Here is a 20337-nt window from a genome sequence, read left to right as displayed (position 1 = left end):
GCCTGAAGCCTGGGTCAGAGGCGTCAGGCTTGGGCGGGGGGTGGAGCAAGCGATCAGGGGGAGATGGGGGTCCCCTGCCCAGGCATGATTCCTGGGCCAGAGGCCTCAGGCCTGGGCGGGGGCCAGAGCCAGTGATAGGGGGGAGATGGGGGTCCCCTGTCCAAGCCTGACACCTCTGGCGGAGGCGTCAGGCCTGGGCAAGGGGCCGATCAGGCGATCGGAGGGTGATGGGGGTCTACGCCTCTGGCTGAGGCATCAGGCCTGGGCAAGGGGCAGAGCCAGCAATCAGAGGGGTCTGGGGGTCCCCTGCCCAGGCCTGATGCCTGGGCCAGAGGCATCAGGCCTGGGCTGGAGGCAGAACCAGTGATGGGGGGAAATGAGGGAACCCTGCCCAGGCCTGACACCTCTGTCAGAGGCGTCAGGCCTGGGCAAGGGGTCAATCCTGCGATTGGAGGGTGATGGGGGTCAATGCCTGAGGGCTCCCAGTATGTGAGAGGGGGCAGGCTGGGCTGAGGGACACTCCCCCACACACACACCCAGTGCACGAATTTCGTGCACCGGGCCCCTAGTTTAAAAAATAATAACATGATTATTAACTAAAATATTTTTAAAAAGTAATTCTAATAAGCAAGTGTAAGACAAAATCAAGTCTACTGGAAGGAAATATTCAACCCAAATTTTCTCCCAAGGGCTGCAAATATCAGTAGCAAAGTTACGATGTGATAAAACTTTAATGTGATGAAGAGAAACAGGGAAAAGACTAATACTATCATGTGCTTACTATAATCAAAATTATTTCCTGTGTATCACTTCAATTGAAAAAAAAAAAACTCAGAAAAGACTTCATTTCATTCCACTAAATTACTTTTTATGCAAAGAATGGGGAAATGGTAAGCAACTAAAGCTGCTTAGTTATTTTGAGTAAAAATAACATCCTTGATAACTATAAGATATAAAAGTAGTAATACTTCTGAAACCAATTAACTAAAAAGTATTCTCCAACCAAACACAACAGCATGGAAACACTCAAGTTTACCTGAAAAGGTAAAGAAGCTATGTAATCCTTTCCTTCTATGCTATGCATGTTGATACATGAGCTTTGCAATATACATATACATTTTTCTACTTCAGCGCTACCTGCAAAAAAAGGATATAACAACATGTATGCTTTTTTCCCAAAAAAAAATTCCCATCAAAATTACAATTCCCAATAACACAAATTCTTTAATGAGCAAGATAAAAATACTTAAGCAAAACCACTATTATTAGTGACTAATTATTTTGAAGAAAAAAACAATGAGGTATACCTTTGGAATCAAAAAGTGCAACAAAATTTCAAGAAACTTACTGTAGGCTTTTTCAGACTTATCCTGTGATATAATGAAGTCACACCACAATGCCTAAAATTAAAACAAAATGCTCGCCTAAGAAAATTGTATCTAAACAACAGCCTGTTAACAAATGGTATCTACATAATTATGACATTTACATAACTGTCTCCTCATCAACTCAACACATGCACCACAGGAACAAAAAAAAGATAAAATAAAATTCGACTAATTAATGATAAATATTACAAGGAAAGATAAACCATGTGTGGAAATAAATTTTATGAAAAGGGAAGACAAAAATTAAAAAAATCTACTAGATAGAAGCCTTGCCACAAAAGTGACCTCAAACAGCAGCTTAACCAGTATTAGACCCTATGTCCTATATAAAACTAAAGATTATCAGAAGAGCTATTTTATAATCTACAGATTTACTTAACAATCTTAACATTCTTAGACATTCCTAGAGTCACTTCAGAAAAATCTTTGGAAAAACTAACCTTTCCCTTTTACCTTACAAAATATAAACTAGGAAACGCCATTCAACTTTCACTGGCATGCCTGACAATCACTTACTGAAATTACTTAATGGCATTTTATGGATTTTTTTCAATTGTGGTAAAATATATATAACATAAAATTTACCATTTTAACCATTTTGAGGTATACAAATTCAGTAGCATCAAGTACAGTCACAAAGGTGTACAACCTCATTACTACCCATTTCCAAAACTTTTCCATTATCCCAAACAGAAACTGCCAATTCAACAATAACTCCCCATTCCTCCCTTCCCCAGCTAACATTCTACTTGCTTGCTGTTTTTATGAATTTGCCTATTCAAAGCAAAGTACCTCATAAAGGTGGAACCACACAGTATTTGTTGTTGTGTCTGGCATTATGTCCTTAAGGTTCATCCATGTGTAACATGTCAGAATGTCCTTCTTCCAAAGGCTGAATAATATTTCATTGTAGGCATATACCACATACTATTTATCCAGTCACCTATCCTCACAGACTTGACTTGGAATGTTTCCAATTTTGACTATTGTGAATAACGCTGCTATGAACACTGGTGTTCGACTATCTGAGTCCCTACTTTCAATGCTTTTATGTATATACTAGAGGCCTGGTGCATGGATTCATGCACTGGTGGGGTCCCTCGGCCTGGCCTGCGCCCTCTCACAATCTGGGACCCCTCGGGGGATGTCGCAACTGCTGGTTTCGGCCCAATCCCCGTAGGCCAGGCCAAGGAACCCCACTGGTGCACGAATCCGTGCATGGGTCTCTAGTATGCATATAAGAACCTTGGTTACTATTCCCGCCCTCCCCCCACCCCCCTGAGATTCATCAGTCTGTTTCAGCTTTCCATGCCTATGTGTTGAGCATCTGCCCTCTGGTGGTCAGTGTGTGTCATAGCTACCGGTCAAACGGTCACTTAGACTTTTATATATATAGACTAGTGGCCCGGTGCACAGATTCATGCACCACAGGGGTCCCCCAGCCTGGCCTGCGGGATTGGGTCGAAACCAGCTCTCTGAGATCCCCTGAGGGGTCCTGGACTGCAAGAGGGCACAGGCCAGGCCAAGGGATCCCACCTGTGCACAATTAGGGCTGGGGAGGGACACAGGAGGTTGACCAGCCGGGGAGGGCTCCAGAGCATGTCCGGCCCATCTCGCTCAGTCCTGATTGGCCAGACCCCAGCAGCAAGCTAACCTACCGGTCGAAGCATCTTCCCCCTGGTGGTCAGTGCCCATCATGGCAACTGATCAACTGGTTGACTATCTGCCCCCTGGTGGTCAGTGCACATCATTGCGAGCGGTTGAGCAGCCTCAGCATATCATTAGCATATTATGCTTTGATTGGTTGAACAGCCAACCAGACGACTGGACACTTAGCATATTAGGCTTTTATTATATAGGATACCCACAAGAATTGCTGGATCACATGATGATCCTAGGTTTAATAACATTTTGAGTAACAACCAAATTGTCTCCCACAAAGGCTTTTTTTTACTCCATCACCAGCAATGCACAGGGTTCATTTCAAAATCCTCACCAATACTTGCTATTTTTTTTTATATAACAGCCATCCCAGTAGGTATCTCATTGTAGTTTTGATTAGCATTTGCATAAGATTAAAGATGCTCAGCACTGTTTCATGTGCTCATTGGCCATGGGCATATCTTCTTTAGAGAACTGTCCATTCAAGCCCTCTGCCCTGTTATAAACTGAATTGTTCGTTCTGTTGTTGAATTAGGAAAAACCAGCATTAGAGCCTACCTGAAACATCTACGCTAAGTCTCAGTTTCCTTTTATGAAATCCCATCCTCCCAGCCTCTGAAAGCATAGTATTTTCACACTGTCCCTTACTCCTGATGTCACAGACATCCCTAGTCCCCTGCACATGTCCCTCAGCTCTGTCTTCTCTCTTCATGGCACCAATCTTTTTCCCCTGAACTATCACAAAACAGTATCACTGACAACAGTCTCTCTACTCTCCAGCCAATCCTACACATTGCCACCAAAGTATTATCTTCTCAAAATACAGAACTTAAGATATACTTTCCATTTTAACGTCCTTGGCAGGCTCCTTCTGCATACAATTTAAAATCCAAATTTCCAAGTACAAACAAGGCCCTTCAGTTTGGATCCACTCCACCCCTGCAAGCACCTCTCCACACCCAATGTACATCCATTCTGAACTTAGAAAACACCATGTTTTTCCATCTCTTTTGGCTGTGATTCCCTCCGCCTAGCTTTCCCCAACTTCCAGTTCAATCAGCAAACAACTTCTTTGAGAAATCCTTCTTATAGAGCCACTCCCCTTGGCTCCACCACACTGTGGACACAGCTGGTATATAGCACTTTAGTTTATTTGCATACAGCATTTTAGTTATCTGTTTATTTATTCATCCTTAACAGTATGAGTTCTTCAATGGCAGACAACAAATATCCATCTTTGTCACCCTAGTGCCCAGCACCCTATCTGAAACAGGGATACTAAACACTTGCAGAATAAAGGAAGGGATCAACTAAATCTGAGTCACATGCACCTGGTATTGTTTCTTAACCAAAATATAAAATTATCTTTCTCCATACTAGCAAGAAGACTAAAATAACAATATATTTTCCAGACCAAAAGGACTGAAATTACATATCTTATTCTACTTATAAATGATCCTAAGATAAAGGAGATAAGAGACAATACATCTAAATGCACATCCATGAAATCTAGTAAACAGGCAATCATTCCTTGGAGAATTTAAGATGGAAACATAGAAGCAAAGCACTAGTTGGATATCGTCATGCCACTTTTCAGAACTGCACTAATCATATCGTTACATGGGGGTAAAAATATCATCAAACTATCACTGATCTCAACACTCCTGGACAGAAATGCTTTTACACATGCCCTCAAATTTAGGAGTAATTCAGGTTATCCCTTCCCAATATATTGTTAGAAGAGTACAATGTTGATCAGGAAACAGTTAATGGGTGGAAAGCAGTGTCCAGATACCAAGACCAGTGTTCAGTGTTTACCAATAAGTAACTTAATGTTAGTCAAAAAGCCTTGAACTCTCATCACTAGCCCAACAATTAATTCAACTACTATAAATGAACTCTTTTCCCCCCAAACTTTTTAATCTAAAAATTTTCAGTAAGAAAAGCTGAAATAGTACAGTGAACACCTATTTCATCTAAATCAAACAGTTGTTAACATTATGCCATATCTGCTTATGTGTATGAGGGGGATTTGGGTGGGGGGTATTTACTACCTGAAAATCCCCCACCTCATGACACATCACCCCCACACACTTCATCATGCATTTCCCCAAAATAAAGATTTTCTCCTATACACCATAAAACCATCATCTTGCCTAGGAAAAAAAACCTTCTAACATCACCTAATACTCAATTCATTTGCAACTTTTCAAATTTCCCCCAAAATGTCTTTTTTGGCCAATTTTCTAGAATCAGGGTTCAATACAAGTTCATTCAACAAGGTGCAAAAAATAAAATACTGCATTTGGTGATGTCCCTTTAGTCTCTTTTAATCTAGAACAGGCCCCACCGTTTTTTTTCTCACATGACCGACTCTTTAAAGAGACCACAATGTAGACTGTCCCATATTCTGGATTTGTCGAATTGTTCCTCATAGTGATTTTTTCTTTAAGCTTTTTTATTATAGAAAAAAGTCAACTATCTTACCCAATAATAGACAAACATGCAAATTGACCGTACCTTCTCTGCACCCACCAATCAATCGAATGAGCATGCAAATTAACCAAACAAAGATGGCGGTTAATTTGCATTCATAGGCACCCAGCAGCAATCGGAGCCTGCAACCAGAGCTGAGGGGTCCCCTGCCAAGGCCTAATGCCTCGGCCACAGGCGTTAGGCCTGGGCAGGGGCAGAGCCGGTGATGGCGGGAAGCAGGGAGGGAGCCAGCGATGACAGAGAGCAGGGGCGGAGCCAATGATTGCAGGAGCTGGGGGTCCCCTGCCCAGGCCTAATGACTCGGGCAGAGGTGTTAGGCCTGGGCAGGGGCCGAGCCAGCAATTGGTGTGAACTACAGAGGAAACACCTTTTCTGACTGCTCATTGGCTAAGCTCCCTGTATGCCACTGGTAATATTCTTAGTAACTTGGATAATAAGAATCCAATAGAGTGATCTAGGGTTTTTTACCACACTCCTGGAGAATAAAAGGAAGGTCCACTGCTGGAGGGCTAAGAAATGTCATATCCTGCCCTAGCTGGTTTGACTCAGTGGTTAATGCCTCAGCCTGCCCACTGCAGGTTCTGGGTTCAATACTGACGAAGGGCATGTACCTAGGTTGCAGGCTCCTCCCTGGCCCGGGCCCAGGTCAGGGTTCATGCAGGAGGCAACCAAAGTGTTCCTCTCACTTTGATGTTTCTGTCTTTCCTTTTCTCTTCCACATTCTCTAAAAATCAATGGAAACATATCCTCAAGTGAGGATAAAAAAAGAAAGAAAGAAATGTCATATCCTATGAAAGACATATCCTGAAAATGCCTAAAGAAAGTTGTCATTTTTTCATGGAGAAGGGACTGGAGTCTGTGTTGATGAAAACACCTTGGTGGCTGTGGTGACTGGAAATGGCTATAGCAGCAGCATGATGGGGCTGGTGCCTTCCCCTGATCAGCCCGGTCGCCTCCCACAAAGGGAAGCCAGACTGTGGCTTAGGCCCGCTCCCCAAGGGGAGCAGGGAGCGGGCCTAAGCTGTCAGTAGGAATCCCTGAGGGCTCCCAGTATGTGAGAGGGGGCAGGCTGGGCTGAGGGATCCACCCCCCAACACCACCAGTGCACAAATTTTTGTGCACCGGGCCTCTAGTATACAAAATAAAAAGAGTAATGTGATGCATCCCCATCAGCCAGCTTCAATAATTCTCAACTTCTGGCTATTCTTGTTTCATCCATACTTCTACCCATTCCTCATCTCATTTTACAAACTGATCCTCTAGCCCCCATACTTCCTATAACTGGAAGTTAGGTCTACATATTCATGTCAAATATTCTGGGGAAGAAAACTGAGTAGATGACATCATGTCTCCATGCCACATTACAGCTGTAGGTATAAAAGAGTCCTCTGTCCCCTATTAGTGATGGTAAACCCACCAGGTTGTGGAGGTGGAGAACAACATGCAGCTTCAAAGTAGAGATGCATTTGTTTCTTCACTTTGGGTGACACCTAAATACCTTTCACGCAATGGCATTACTATCTATTTACAATCTTTATCTGAATCAGAGGTTACACTGGAGAGTACAGATAGTGATTTTTAAATTCTGCCATTCCTTTTATATTTATTAGCTGGCATTCTTCTTTAAATAAGGGTTTTCCTTCATTAACTAGATATGAACCACAAAGCTCCTAAAAAGGCAGGGCAAATGCTTAATTCTGTCCCTTTAATTACTAATTTTTAGGACAAAATTAGGTGTAACGGCTAAGTGCAATGACAACAAATTAGATTTGTTTTCCTTTCCCTTACTGAGTACTACCATGAATCTGGTTTTTATTTATTCAACATTCTGCAATCAAATATAATCATGTGTTAATATATTCTTGTACCGTTAGTCCTATAAATTTTGACAATAATTGATTGAATTACTCAAGTGTTTAAACATTACCATTAAATTGAAAAAGAATGGTGTAAAAAACTGATATAGAAAAATAAAGGAAATGTTTACTTCCCTACCATTATCTTCACATGTTAAAACATATACACAGCTACTGGGATCATTATGCTCTGTTTTTATCATTTCTGTTAAATATTAAGGCAAGAGCTTTGTTTTTAAAAAAAAATATGCAATAGTCAATCAAATACTAAAATTCAAATCAACTCACCTGTTGAACAGGACTATCAACTGTAAAGGCCTTGTAAACAGCCAATGCCTGGCTTTTACTTCCTTTGCTCCAGATCACCATATTTCCAGCCACATAGAGTTCCTCGTCATAATCCACTTCTCCAATTTCACTTCCGCCTCTCCTTAACTGCCAGCTTTCCTTAAAAATTTACATAGGTAAGACATGTTTAAGCAGTTTTTATTTCTTTTTCAACATTATGGAGCAAGGTTAGTTAATTAAAATTGAACAGCAATCCAGATACAAGTCTCCTACTCTCTCTTTGCCTGTGGAGTAAGATTCAGTCCAAGTCCAACTCTTAGGTTGATTTCATAAATGAGAACATACTCAAGAATTCTCCATATTAAGTGTTTTATATTATATTACCATATTATGCTTCCATAAACAAACAAAAATTAGACCCTTCCTATATATCCCAAAATTAAACCAACATTCTTGGGAGACTAAAACGACATATTAAGCATATGGGGGGTGAAGCAGAGGGGGCAGTGAAGTGCACATGGGACACTGGGGGAGCTTACCCACCATGCAGACTTCCCTGCTTCACAACTGCATAAACATTCACCTTCCTGCCCTTGTGCCAACCGTCAAAATGAACAGGGCAGAGAAAGGTTTAGATTTCTAACTACAGACTTCTCCACTCTGAAATGTTGGAATGAGATGAGAAAGACTGAATATTTAACATGCACTTACTTCCCATTCCCCTATTTAAAAACTAGTACTAAATCTATGTGGCATTTCTTTTCTCCTCTAGAAACATGTAAGTTTTTGGCAGCAGGGATCATTTCTAACTCTACTATCTAATCATCAAATAACCATGTGGGGGAGAATGAAATCTGGTCCCCATATACTAAGGAAAGAAAGAGGTTTTAAATGGACCATAATCATAGTGACTGTCATTATAAATCCATGAGTTATATGTCTAAATAAACAGCCATGACACTATAATACAATAAGGTCGTTATTTTTAGCCTTGATTAAAATTACCAAATCTTAACCTGTGCCCTAAAAGTAGCATCATACTCATTTCTCAGTTGCATCTGGGTAGCCTTAAATTATAAATATATCGCATCTCTTTACATTTCAAAAACAAACTGAGAATCTTAATAAAACCTTCTGTTTTTCGTGGATTGTAACCTCCTGCAGGGATCCCACCAAGCCAGCAGCACCATCAGACGACCACAACTCAGAGGCTGGCTGCAGCTGCCGAAGCTGAAGGTTCAAAGCATTAGGGTGGTGTTTGCAGTGGTCTCGACCGAAAGGAACAAATTCCTGCAAATCCCCAGCTGCAATCATTGTTGCCCTTTCTTCATAGAAGTTCGACATGGGTTTCAGATATCAACATTATTTCTGTATGAATTCAAACACATTCTGGTCAGCTGTTGGGAGTCAAAGCCAGAAGAAAATTATCATAAAAGTTTACAGAAGAGCCATTAATCCTTAGATGAGTGTCACACATAGTAGGTGTACAAGTAATCATAACATCAAAGGGCATTCCAGATCTGATTCTTTCAGGTAATTACAGTTATCATTTTATACTTACCTTACACTATCCTATATAATAAACAGCTAATATGCTAATTAGAACAAATAGCCGAACGACTTTCCAGATGAAGCCGGGGATGCGAGGGCAGGCTGGGGCTGGGAAGCCCAAGCCCCTTGCATGAATTTCATGCATCGGGCCTCTAGTCATTACATAATTAGTATTACAGCTACATTTTAGTTGCAAGTGAATCAATAGACAGGTAGGAATCTATTGGGTTGAGACAAGCACTTATGTCCCATAATAACTATCCTACCTTTCCGACTACTACACACTAATTTCTCCACACTTCACATTTTAAGTATTTAGACAAGTTTTACTTTATAGTAAAAGGCTCTAAACATTTAAGGGCATTTCTGTTCAGGTGCTGACACCTCAAATGAAAAGCACACCTAACAGATCACTGCATATTGAAATGAAACAAACAAAAACAACATATTACTTTTAATTCATCAAAAGTTGAAGTACTTACTGCTTTAGGAAACTACCAAATGTGATCAGTAATTTTGAGCCCCAATTCATTTTAAGCATATAATTGCAATCAATTCCAATTTCTGGTCCAAACCCAAAAGACCAAGGCATGAATAAAATAAGTCTGGCGATGGATCAGTCAGGCTTGTTTGCAAATTTAACAATTCTAGCTTTGAATTAACATAATTTATTCAGCCTCTTGCTACAAAGAAGTGGATGAGCTGTGGGTGAAAACATGCATGCAGATGTGTGCACGCGCGCGCGCGCGCACACACACACACACACACACACACACACACACACACCCCTCCACTACTTCCAGAACATTTCTACCAACAGTAACTGACAGCCAGTCAAGTTCGGACACTGTATAAGGTGGCATATAAGGTGGACGCCAGTTGTATCAGAGACAACGGCCACATGAAAATGGGTTTTGTGGCATCGCGGTTAAGCTGCAATCCTCAAGTACAGAGATCAAAACAAGCATTCATGTCAGCACTAGACAACCTTTAAAATCAGTGTTTGAAACAGCAATTACAACACAAACTGTTTAATTTGACTTCGTTTCTCCTCTGAGGTCTTTTTGGCACCAGCAGCTTTCTTGGCTGAAATATCTGAGCCTATGGTTCCCATGCACCTCCTGAGTTGTGGTTATTTTTGCTGTGAATTAAATGTTATTCCTGAGAGAACGGTTATGTCACATTCATGACTTTTTTCCTCCTTCTGATAAGTCAGTTTTGAGAACACTTAAACTTGGGCCATGACTGAGATAGTGCCTTATAAAACTTACACACAAAAACCCCACAAAATCCAGCCGGCCTTCCTATGTTCTAGTCAACGGGATAACCAACATATTAACTCTGAGAGGAAGCCACGGAATCGGTAATTAAAGAATCGCCTGCACAGAACAATGACCACTTTGTGCTGATTAGCATATTTAGTTCTTTGCAGCCCCAGCTGTGTGCGCGCTTCCCAGGGCCCTATAACAGCACCGCATTGAACTGATGGGCTGGCAGGGAGACTGCGGCCTCGCTTCCTGGGAACACGGACCTGGCTAGGGGCACGCGAGGCGGTTCGGGGGGAACCCGAAGGCACCGGAGGCACCCCGAAGGCACCGGAGGCACCGGAACCGAGTCTGGGCGGAAGGGCCGCGTCCGGGGCCTCAGGGTCTGTGAGACCCGCGGGCTGAGATGGCCTCAGCAGCGCCGGCCGAGGGGCGGGCCCGCCTGGAGCTACAGCCGCGGGGACACGGCGCTCAGCTGGGAAGGAGGCCGGGGGCGGCGCGGGGAGGGGCAGCGCGGAGCCCAGGCCAGGCCGCCCGGGGCGGTCGGGTGCGGGGTCAGGGACACGCGGCGACCAGCAGCGCCGCCGGCCGGGCCTCACCTGAGTCACTCGGGACGCGTGAGGCGCGGGAGCCCGGCTGCGCCCCCGGGGCCACAGCAGAGTCGGTCACGGGGACTCCGCCGCCGCTGCAGCGTTTCCTCCCCCTCCGCGCCCCGCTCCCGAGAACCGGTGAGCGGCAGCCGAGGACCGCGGGCGTGAGGTTGCCCGCTCAGATCAGGCGCTCAAATGAGAGCATCCATCTTGGTGTCCCGTCCTGCTTCGCGCGGGGCCCGGGGGCGGGGCCTTGAAGCACCGGGTCTCGCGGGAGGCGCCGCAGTCCGCGGTCCGGCTCAGCTCGCCTCGGGGAGGATGCTGGGTCCGCCCGCCGGTACCGCCTTGTCCCCGGCGCCGCGTGGAGCCCGGAAGCAGGACCCGGTCAGCTGGAGTCTGAGCTGTGACCGGACCATCCCGGCCTCTCCATCTGCGCCGGGTCCTGTCACTATGAGCCTGCGCTGCCTCCACCGGGAGCTGCCGCACTTCCAGGCCAGTTCTGCTCGCTCCCCCGTGGGACTGGGGCGGTGAGGGGCGCGCTGATTTCCTCTCTGCCGGTGCTCTTTCACCCTGTAGGGCCAGACCCTGTGAAAAGTGCAGGAAAGACACAGAGGTCCTCACAGAAACATGGCGTGCAATTTCTGAGCTTCACAGACACACCCCCAGGTGACCCCTAGACCTGGATGAAGCACCCCAGCTTTACCTGCCCTCCGTCTCCGTGGACTTAGCTGTACAATCTCACACTGATGGAAACTAGAAAACTTTCCCGAGCTCTACTCTCCCACTGAATAGGATCCCTAGGTTAAAAATATCAGTGGAGCTCTGACCCCGTTGTTCTATTGTCTGAGAGTCCTCCTGTAACCAAAAAAGGTTGTGAGTTTGATTTCCAATCAGGGCACATAACTAGGTTGCAGTTTGATCCCAGGTGAGGGGGCATGCAGGAGGCAATCGACTGAAGTTTCTCTCTCTCTCTCATAAATAAATACATCCTCAGGTGAAGACTATATATATATATATATAATCAATGGACATCCTATTGCCTAAGAAATAAAGTTCAAATTCTTTATCCTGAAATATAAAATTGGCTGAAACCTATGTCTGCACTAAGATCATCTCCTGAGCGTCCCCAGACACACCTTGCACTTTGTGGTCTTGGGATCTGGGTACATCCTCATTTCTTTATTTGGAATGCCAGCCCTCAGGGTTTAGCTCAAATGCCTCTTCTCAGAAGACTTCAATACAAGAAGGAATGTGCTGAGAGGACTGAATACTTGTGCCCCCCCCTCCACCCCCCCCCCCCCGAAATTCCGACGTTGAAACCATATGCTGTATGTGATGGTGTTTGGAGGAGGTGCTTAGGTCATGAGAGTGGAGCATTCCTGACTGGCATTCGTGCCCCTTCCACAAAGTGAGGACCCAGTGAAGGGAAGGTTGGCAATGAGCGAGAAAGCAGGCCCTCAGCAGACACTGAAACTACCAGCACCGTGATCTTGGACTTCCCAGCCTGCAGAACCATGAGAAATAAATTGTTGCTTATAAGCCATGCGGTTTATGGTATTTTCGTCATGGCAGCCCAAACACTAAGACAGAGTCACTCTTAGAATTTAGAGTGGCCTGCCGTTCTCTACGGTCATTTCCCTAAAAGCAAACTATCCCCGTATTTCCCTGGCCTGAGGATACAGGGGGCAAAGTTTGATCTGTAGGAATAAGGCAGGAAGGAGCCAGTGAAGTCTCATTTCTTCTCTCTCGGGTGCAAGGAGATTGTCCTGTGTGACTGAGTGGGCACACCTGCCACACAGGTTCTCACCCATTGCCCTCCAAAGACCCGGGAACTTCCCTGCGGTGGCCCCAGGGCCCTGGGCTGGGCTGCATGAACCGGGGCCTGCACCTGTGCACAGGGCAGAGGGTGGAAGTCCATGAAGGGCCTGGTCAGGGATGGCTAGTTTGGGTGCTAGAGTGGGAGCTGGAGGAAACGCAAACCCGGCACCCACAGCTGCAGGACTCCTGCCCCCAAGAATCACAGATGCAGCCCCAGCTCTCAGGGGAACACGCCTCCTCCCTGGTGGTTCCATGGACGGTGACGCTGGGCTTCCAGCCAAGGCCTTTGGGGAAAAGCCCAGTAAGGGCTTCCTGTCCTGGGACCCCGCTCCACTTGCTGACCGTCAGGGCCTTGGGTCAGGGAATGGTCAGGCTGTGGGACACAGACACACCCAGTCAGATCACTCAAGTGACAATTCAGCGGCCACTTCTCTCAAGTTTCTAAGTCCACAGGCACCCCGTGCCCATGCCCTGCACACACACACACTGTCACTCAACCCCAAATGGTGGCTCCTAGTAGGACACCCTGACCCCATCCAGCCCCATCCAGGAACACATCTGAAGACAGCAGGAGAGCACATGTCCACTGTGGTGGCACCGACACATTGACGGGTTCCTCACACAGACTGCAGCGCCCATTCAGCTGGAGTTGCTGGCCCTTTACTCTGTGGGCTCTGCAGCAGCAAGTGGCCCACGGGTCAAGAAGCTCCCTGTGGCCTCTCGGAGCTGAGGACGCCTGCAGCCGCAGCCACAGGAGATCCACCCTGCAGTCCTACACCTGCAGGAAACCGAATTCTGCCCACAACCGGGGTGAGATTGGAAGCATCTCCTTTCCTCCTGGACACTCAGGGGAGACCACAGTCTCAGCCAAAACCCTGGTCTTGTGAGCCCCGAATCAGTGGGACCGCTTACACCATGCCCTGCTCCTGACTGCAGAAGCTGTCAGATAGCCAAGAAAGTGTACTGTCACTAGGTTAGTGATAACAGCAAGGAATAACTATGCCGCATCCTTTATCAAATCATGTTCTCCGTCCTCAGTTGACTTGTATACAAGAAACTTCCTATTGGAGAGGGTGCTCGTTCATAACACAATTTCCTGAAAGTGAAAGTTACCTGTTGCCTTGATGGGAGACAGTTCTCGGGGGTCCCTCATGGTTCTGCATGTCTTGCATGGGGCACTGTCTGCCCTTGTTCCCTGGTGTGTAGGGAACAGTTTTGGAAGAGCGTGTCAGCCTCTGGAATGAAGGGCAGGCTTGCTTTCAGCCCTAGGAGCTGCACATGAGGTCTCCCTTTGAGCTAAGGGCAGGCGTTCTCACTGCCCATTATTAAAGCCATGGGTTTTCTAAGCTCGAAGTTCCTTTTCTGTGATGCCATCCACTGTGTATGCAGACGCACCTGGCCATCTTCACATTGTTATGCCCAGATTTCAGGATTCCCAAAAGACCACCAGGGAGCCAGCCAAGTCCGATGCAAAAGCAGATAGAGTCTTTATTCGGGCTAGCTCAAGCTCCCCCCACACTCGCCGACGCAGCGGCTGGGGCAGAGAGAGCCAGCTCTATAGGAAGAGGGGTTTTGTAGGGGGGTTGAAGTAAGGGGCGGAGAGAGGAATGTGGGCCCTGCCGATTGGCCAGGTGCAAGTCGGGGTCTTGTTACACAGGATGTGGTTGTGTCTATGGCGCACACTTCCCTTGATTGTCATTGGTTAGTTTAAAGAGCAGAGGCTTGGGCTTCCGGGAAGAAGCTCCTTGCTGAGCACATGGCTAATGGCTGCTGCCCAAATATGGAGGATCCGGGGTACGATGGAGGGCGTAGCACTCGCCCTCTCACACATGGGATTTGGGGCTCAGAGATCTGGCACAGAAATGGTGATCCTCTGCTGCTATATCATAGTAATAGATTCTCCTTTCTCTCTGACCCAGCAGTTTGATGGAGTCAGTTAGCATTCATGGGGCTGTGGCAGGCAGGCAGGTTATGCTGGGGACAGTTCTGCTTCTGGGCTCACACAGAATTCAGTTTCTTGTGGTTATAGGACTAAGGGCTTCAGTATTTTTCTGGCTGTAAGCAGAGGCTTCCCTCAGCAGCAAGAGGCCACCCACCCCTTCTTGTCACATGGGTTCCCCAACATCATCAAAACATATAAGGCAAGAGGGCAGCAGAGAGAGCATACTAGCAAGAAGTCAGTCACAACATTGACATTCCAAGTCACTCTCAGCAGGAGGGGATTACACAGGAAGCAGGGAACATTGGAGGTCGTCTCGGAAGCAGCCCTTAGCAGTTTCCAGTATCCACCTGATAAGTATAAAGCCTTAAACTACTCATTTAAAAGAGTGAACTGTGGACCAGGTTTCCTCTCTTCCGAACCCCTGCAGCTGCCCGCCCCTCAGCCCTTCCTCTCTGGGCCTTCACAGAGGCCTACAGCTCACCTTCTCCACGAAACTGCACAGGGCCCCACTCAGCCTCCGCCCCTCCCTACACAGGACCTTAAACTGCCTCTCTGCCAGGTCTGCACTGGGCCCTGGAGCTGACCTTTCCCCATCCTCTAGTTCTTAACAATCTCATTGTCTCAGAAACTACCCAAAAGACTTATTAAAGCTAAGTCTTATGTATTAAACTACTGCTGAGATAAGACAGGCAAAACACGCTGATTTTTTTTAAATAATTCTTTATTGTTGTATTACATATGTCCCACCTGCCGTAGACCAATTCCAGCATGTCATAAATTTAAGAGTTTCATCAAAAGGTTGATGAGACATGGGGACTCAACAGCGTTGAGTCATACATGGAGTCACCTGTTGGGAATGGCTGAAGGCATTTCCCCAAACCTGAATAGGAAACTGATTGTGGCTGCCAGACAGTTAAAGGGCATCTTAATCTACATGTTATTGCCTCCTATGGGCCAAACACTTGAACAGCATTAGGCTATTCCCCAAACTGACAATGCTTCTGTACCCTTTGAAACCTTACCCTTTGAAGTGTATTATTTCCACGTTGCCTTAGGACAAATTGTGTTAATAAAAGCAAGGGTCCTAGACAAGGAGGGAGTCTTCAGTTCCTTTAGCTGAAGGTCCTCTGACCCCCAACGCCTTTCAAAATTATAACTCGTCTCCAGACTCTTTATTAGTCTCTGGATTCCTATGTCATCTGCGCACAGCCCCTTTTCCAGATTCCTGAACCCTTCTTGATGCTGGGACATGAACCCCGGCATACCCACCTTCCCTAAAGATTCTGCACTCTGCCAAAACCGGTTTGGCTCAGTGGATAGAGCGTCGGCCTGCGGACTGAAGGGTCCCGGGTTCGATTCCGGTCAAGGGCATGTACCTGGGTTGCGGGCACATCCCCAGTAGGAGATGTGCAAGAGGCAGCTGATCGATGTTTCTCTCTCATCGATGTTTCTAGCTCTCTATCTCTCTCCCTTCCTCTCTGTAAAAAATCAATAAAATATATTTAAAAAAAAAAAAAAAAAAAAAAGATTCTGCACTCTGTCCCATGCTTTCATGTCTCCGGATCCACTCCATTCATCAGTTTATTTTGTTACTTAGATTCCACATATCAATAGGATCACGTGATACTTATCTTTCTCTGACTGACTTATTTCACTTAGCATCATACTCTCCATGTCCCTCCATGCTGTCTCAAAGGGTAAGTGATTCTTCTTCTTTACTGCTGCATAGTATTCCATGGAATAAATGTACCACAGCTATTTAATCCACTCATCTACTGATGGGCACTTGGGCTGTTTCCAGATCTTTGCTATTGTAAATTGTGCTGCTATGAACATAGGGTTTCTTAGGATATAGTCCTAGAAGTGGGATCACTGGGTCAAATGGCAGATCCATATTTAGTTTTTTGAGGAAACTCCATACTGTTTTCCACAGTGGCTGCACCAGTCTTCATTCCCACCAGCCTGTACTAGGGTTCCCTTTTCCCCACATCCTCTTCAGCACTTGTCACTTGTTGAATTGTTGATGGTAGCCATTCTGACATGTAGGAAATGATACCTCATTGTCATTTTAATTTGCATTTCTCTGATGATCAATGACTCTTCATATGTGTCTTGGCCATCTGCATGTCCACTTTGGAGAAGTGTCTATTTAGGTCCTTTGCCCATTTTTTATTTATTTTTTTCTTTGCCTGTTTTTAATTAGATTGTTTGTCTTCCCTTAAAACATGCTGATTTCAAGCACCTGAAATCATACTTGATTTGTATAGAGTTGGATAAAAAAAAGAACCAAAAGGTCAGGGGACAAATGAAAAGGGAGGGGTAAGTATGCAGGTCGTTATCATACTTTTTGTAAATGAACATACCAGTTCATTTATATAGTATGTGATTGACAACAGATATGATTAATGAACGATCACATAGCCACATTTTCTGAATTTATTCAATTTTCCAATACATGGTTCACAAATTAAAGCCAATCCCAGTGCAGAGACTAGGATTTATATTTGAACTAAGGGCACCAACCATCCTAGCTTTCCCAAGATTGGGATTTCTAAGGACAGTGGATTTCCAGTTTTCAAGCAAGACATTCAGGCAAAATGGGACAACTGGTCACCCTAATTTAACTACTAAAAGGTGGGCTTTATACACACCTGAGCAAACCCTTACCTTCCAAGGCCTTTGGGTATCAGATAAATGGATCCACAGCATATACAACGCAATGTCTTCTCCATTTCAAACTTCTGGCTAGCCTGGCTGGACCACCTTTCTGTCTCACAAGATATTTATAAAATCAGTTCCAAGATTAGGGGCAATTTATAGCATTGAACACACAAAAGTCTAAAAATCTAGGAAATTACAGGTTTTATTGCTTTAATCAAAGCTTGTCTTAACTCACCGAGGAGGTTCGTATTTCTGATTTAAAATTTTATTTCTTCTCAAAAAGAGGGTTTACAACATTGTCATTGCACAATTGAAGTGTTACATTTTCAAACCTCAGTAACCCACTTCCGCCAAGACAGCTGTAATCAGATTGAGAGTAGGTGGCATGTGGAAACTGAATACAAGATGGGATTCCGCCGTGTCCTTACAGAGACAACTCTGAGGTGAGTTTGATTAGTACCTTTTATATCAGGTTCTTGCTTCCTGATTCTGACTTTAACCAACAATTCCTCCTGTTTTAAGCCTCTGGGTCCCTTGCTGTTATTGTACAATTGCTAAGTTAGTAGACAGCAAGACTTGAAATGGTGACTGCAATGGACGCTGAGACAGCACCGTGAAGATATCATATGGGACTGAATGAAAGCATCGCTACAAATGGCACCAGGCAGTCATCCTGTGGGAGGGACAGCAGCCTGGTCATGTCACGAGCAACCGATAAGGATAAACTTCCTAAAATCCCTCCACAATAAAAATATTCTTAAGTATTGTTCATGCCGAACTCCTCCTAGGTGTGGAGACGTTACCAGGTAACGGTGTGAGGTTGGTAGAAAAGGAGTGACACCGTGTGCTGAGGGGGAGGAATGGCAAGGCTTGAATTCTCTCACCTAGTCAGTAGGTTTAGAAGTCACTTCGTATAGTATTTGATTTCTACCTTTACAAATAAATGTGTCATTCTCCATTGCTTCTTCAGAATCTGAGGAGTCTGACCCTGCTGCCTCCCTGACACAGTCCCATGAATGCTGACTTCATCAAACTGCTCGGTCAGAGAGAGAAGAGAATCTATTGCCATGACATAGCAGCAGAGGATCACCATTTTTCTGTCAGATCTCTGAGCCCCAAATCCCATAGGGTGAGGTGAAGATGGCCAAGTGATGTCTGCATACACAGCGGGTGGCATCACAGAAAAGGAACTTTGAGCTTAGAAAACCCATAGCTTTAATAATGGGCAGTAGAAACGACTGCCCTTAGCTCAAAGGGAGACCTCATGTGCAGCTCCTAGGGCTGAAAGCAAGCCTGCCCTTCATTCCAGAGGCTGACACGCTCTTCCAAAACTGTTCCCTACACACCAGGGAACAAGGGCAGACAGTGCCCCGTGCAAGACATGCAGAACCATGAGGGACCCCAGAGAACTGTCTCCCATCAAGGCAACAGGTAACTTTCACTTTCAGGAAATTGTGTTATGAACGAGCACCCTCTCCAATAGGAAGTTTCTTGTATACAAGTCAACTGAGGACGGAGAACATGATTTGATAAAGGATGCGGCATAGTTATTCCTTGCTGTTATCACTAACCTAGTGACAGTACACTTTCCTGGCTATCTGACAGCTTCTGCAGTCAGGAGCAGGGCATGGTGTAAGCGGTCCCACTGATTCGGGGCTCACAAGACCAGGGTTTTGGCTGAGACTGTGGTCTCCCCTGAGTGTCCAGGAGGAAAGGAGATGCTTCCAATCTCACCCCGGTTGTGGGCAGAATTCGGTTTCCTGCAGGTGTAGGACTGCAGGGTGGATCTCCTGTGGCTGCGGCTGCAGGCGTCCTCAGCTCCGAGAGGCCACAGGGAGCTTCTTGACCCGTGGGCCACTTGCTGCTGCAGAGCCCACAGAGCAAAGGGCCAGCAACTCCAGCTGAATGGGCGCTGCAGTCTGTGTGAGGAACCCGTCAATGTGTCCTTGCCCCACGGTGGACATGTGCTCTCCTGCTGTCTTCAGATGTGTTCCTGGATGGGGCTGGATGGGGTCAGGGTGTCCTACTAGGAGCCACCATTTGGGGTTGAGTGACAGTGTGTGTGTGAGGAGGGTGTGGGCACGAGGAGCCTGTGGACTTAGAAACTTGAGAGAAGTGGCCGCTGAATTGTCATTGAGTGATCTGACTGGGTGTGTCTCTGTCCCACAGCCTGACCATTCCCTGACCCAAGGCCCTGACGGTCAGCAAGTGGAGCAGGGTCCCAGGACAGGAAGCATTAACTGGGCTTTTCCCCAAAGGCCTTGGCTGGAAGCCCAGCGTCACCGTCCATGGAACCACCAGGGAGGAGGCGTGTTCCCCTGAGAGCTGGGGCTGCATCTGTGATTCTTGGGGGCAGGAGTCCTGCAGCTGTGGGTGCCGGGTTTGCGTTTCCTCCAGCTCCCACTCTAGCACCCAAACTAGCCGTCCCTGACCAGGCCCTTCATGGACTTCCACCCTCTGCCCTGTGCACAGGTGCAGGCCCAGGCTCATGCAGCCCAGCCCAGGGCCCTGGGGCCGCCGCAGGGAAGTTCCCCTGCCCTTGCAGGGCAATGGGTGAGAACTTGCTGCCAAACTCCAGCCCCCAGGAATGTTGAGGACATGTCCTTCCAGATGGGTGTCAGTGTGACTGCAACTTCTGGGCAGCCCCAGGCCATCAGTTTCAGTAAAAATAATTGAGGTGAAATAAAAGTCACACAAAACTGACCATCTTAGTCATTTTTACATCTACAGTTCACTAGTATGATGTATATTCACACTGCTGTTCAACCACCCCCACCCACCTCCATAACTCTTTTCTTATTGCAAAATGGAATCAGTATC

General features: G+C 46.0%; 1 protein-coding gene across 6 annotated transcripts in view; it reads right to left on the bottom strand.

Annotated features, from left to right (window-relative positions):
• Nucleotides 1-11319, bottom strand: part of ANAPC1 (anaphase promoting complex subunit 1) — a 113963-nt gene extending 102644 nt beyond the window's left edge. For 5 of the 6 annotated variants that reach the window (XM_059659145.1, XM_059659148.1, XM_059659150.1 and 2 more), the window contains exons 1-5: nt 11106-11319; nt 8822-9058; nt 7691-7849; nt 1349-1400; nt 1037-1137 (exon numbers count right to left, since the gene is read on the bottom strand). In XM_059659145.1, coding sequence (XP_059515128.1) covers nt 1037-1137; nt 1349-1400; nt 7691-7849; nt 8822-9034 — 525 coding nt within the window. In that variant the 5' untranslated portion in view covers nt 9035-9058; nt 11106-11319. Of the gene's footprint in view, nt 1-1036; nt 1138-1348; nt 1401-7690; nt 7850-8821; nt 9088-11105 lie in introns of all 6 variants that reach the window. The other variant, XM_059659147.1, reaches the window with a different exon arrangement.
• Between the last annotated feature and the right edge of the window lie 9018 nt (nt 11320-20337).

This window comes from Myotis daubentonii, chromosome 12 (assembly GCF_963259705.1).
Source record: "Myotis daubentonii chromosome 12, mMyoDau2.1, whole genome shotgun sequence".
NCBI classification, from domain to species: Eukaryota; Metazoa; Chordata; class Mammalia; order Chiroptera; family Vespertilionidae; genus Myotis; species Myotis daubentonii.
Note: the sequence above shows the minus strand (reverse complement) of the source record. Positions and strands in the feature narration are given on the sequence as shown.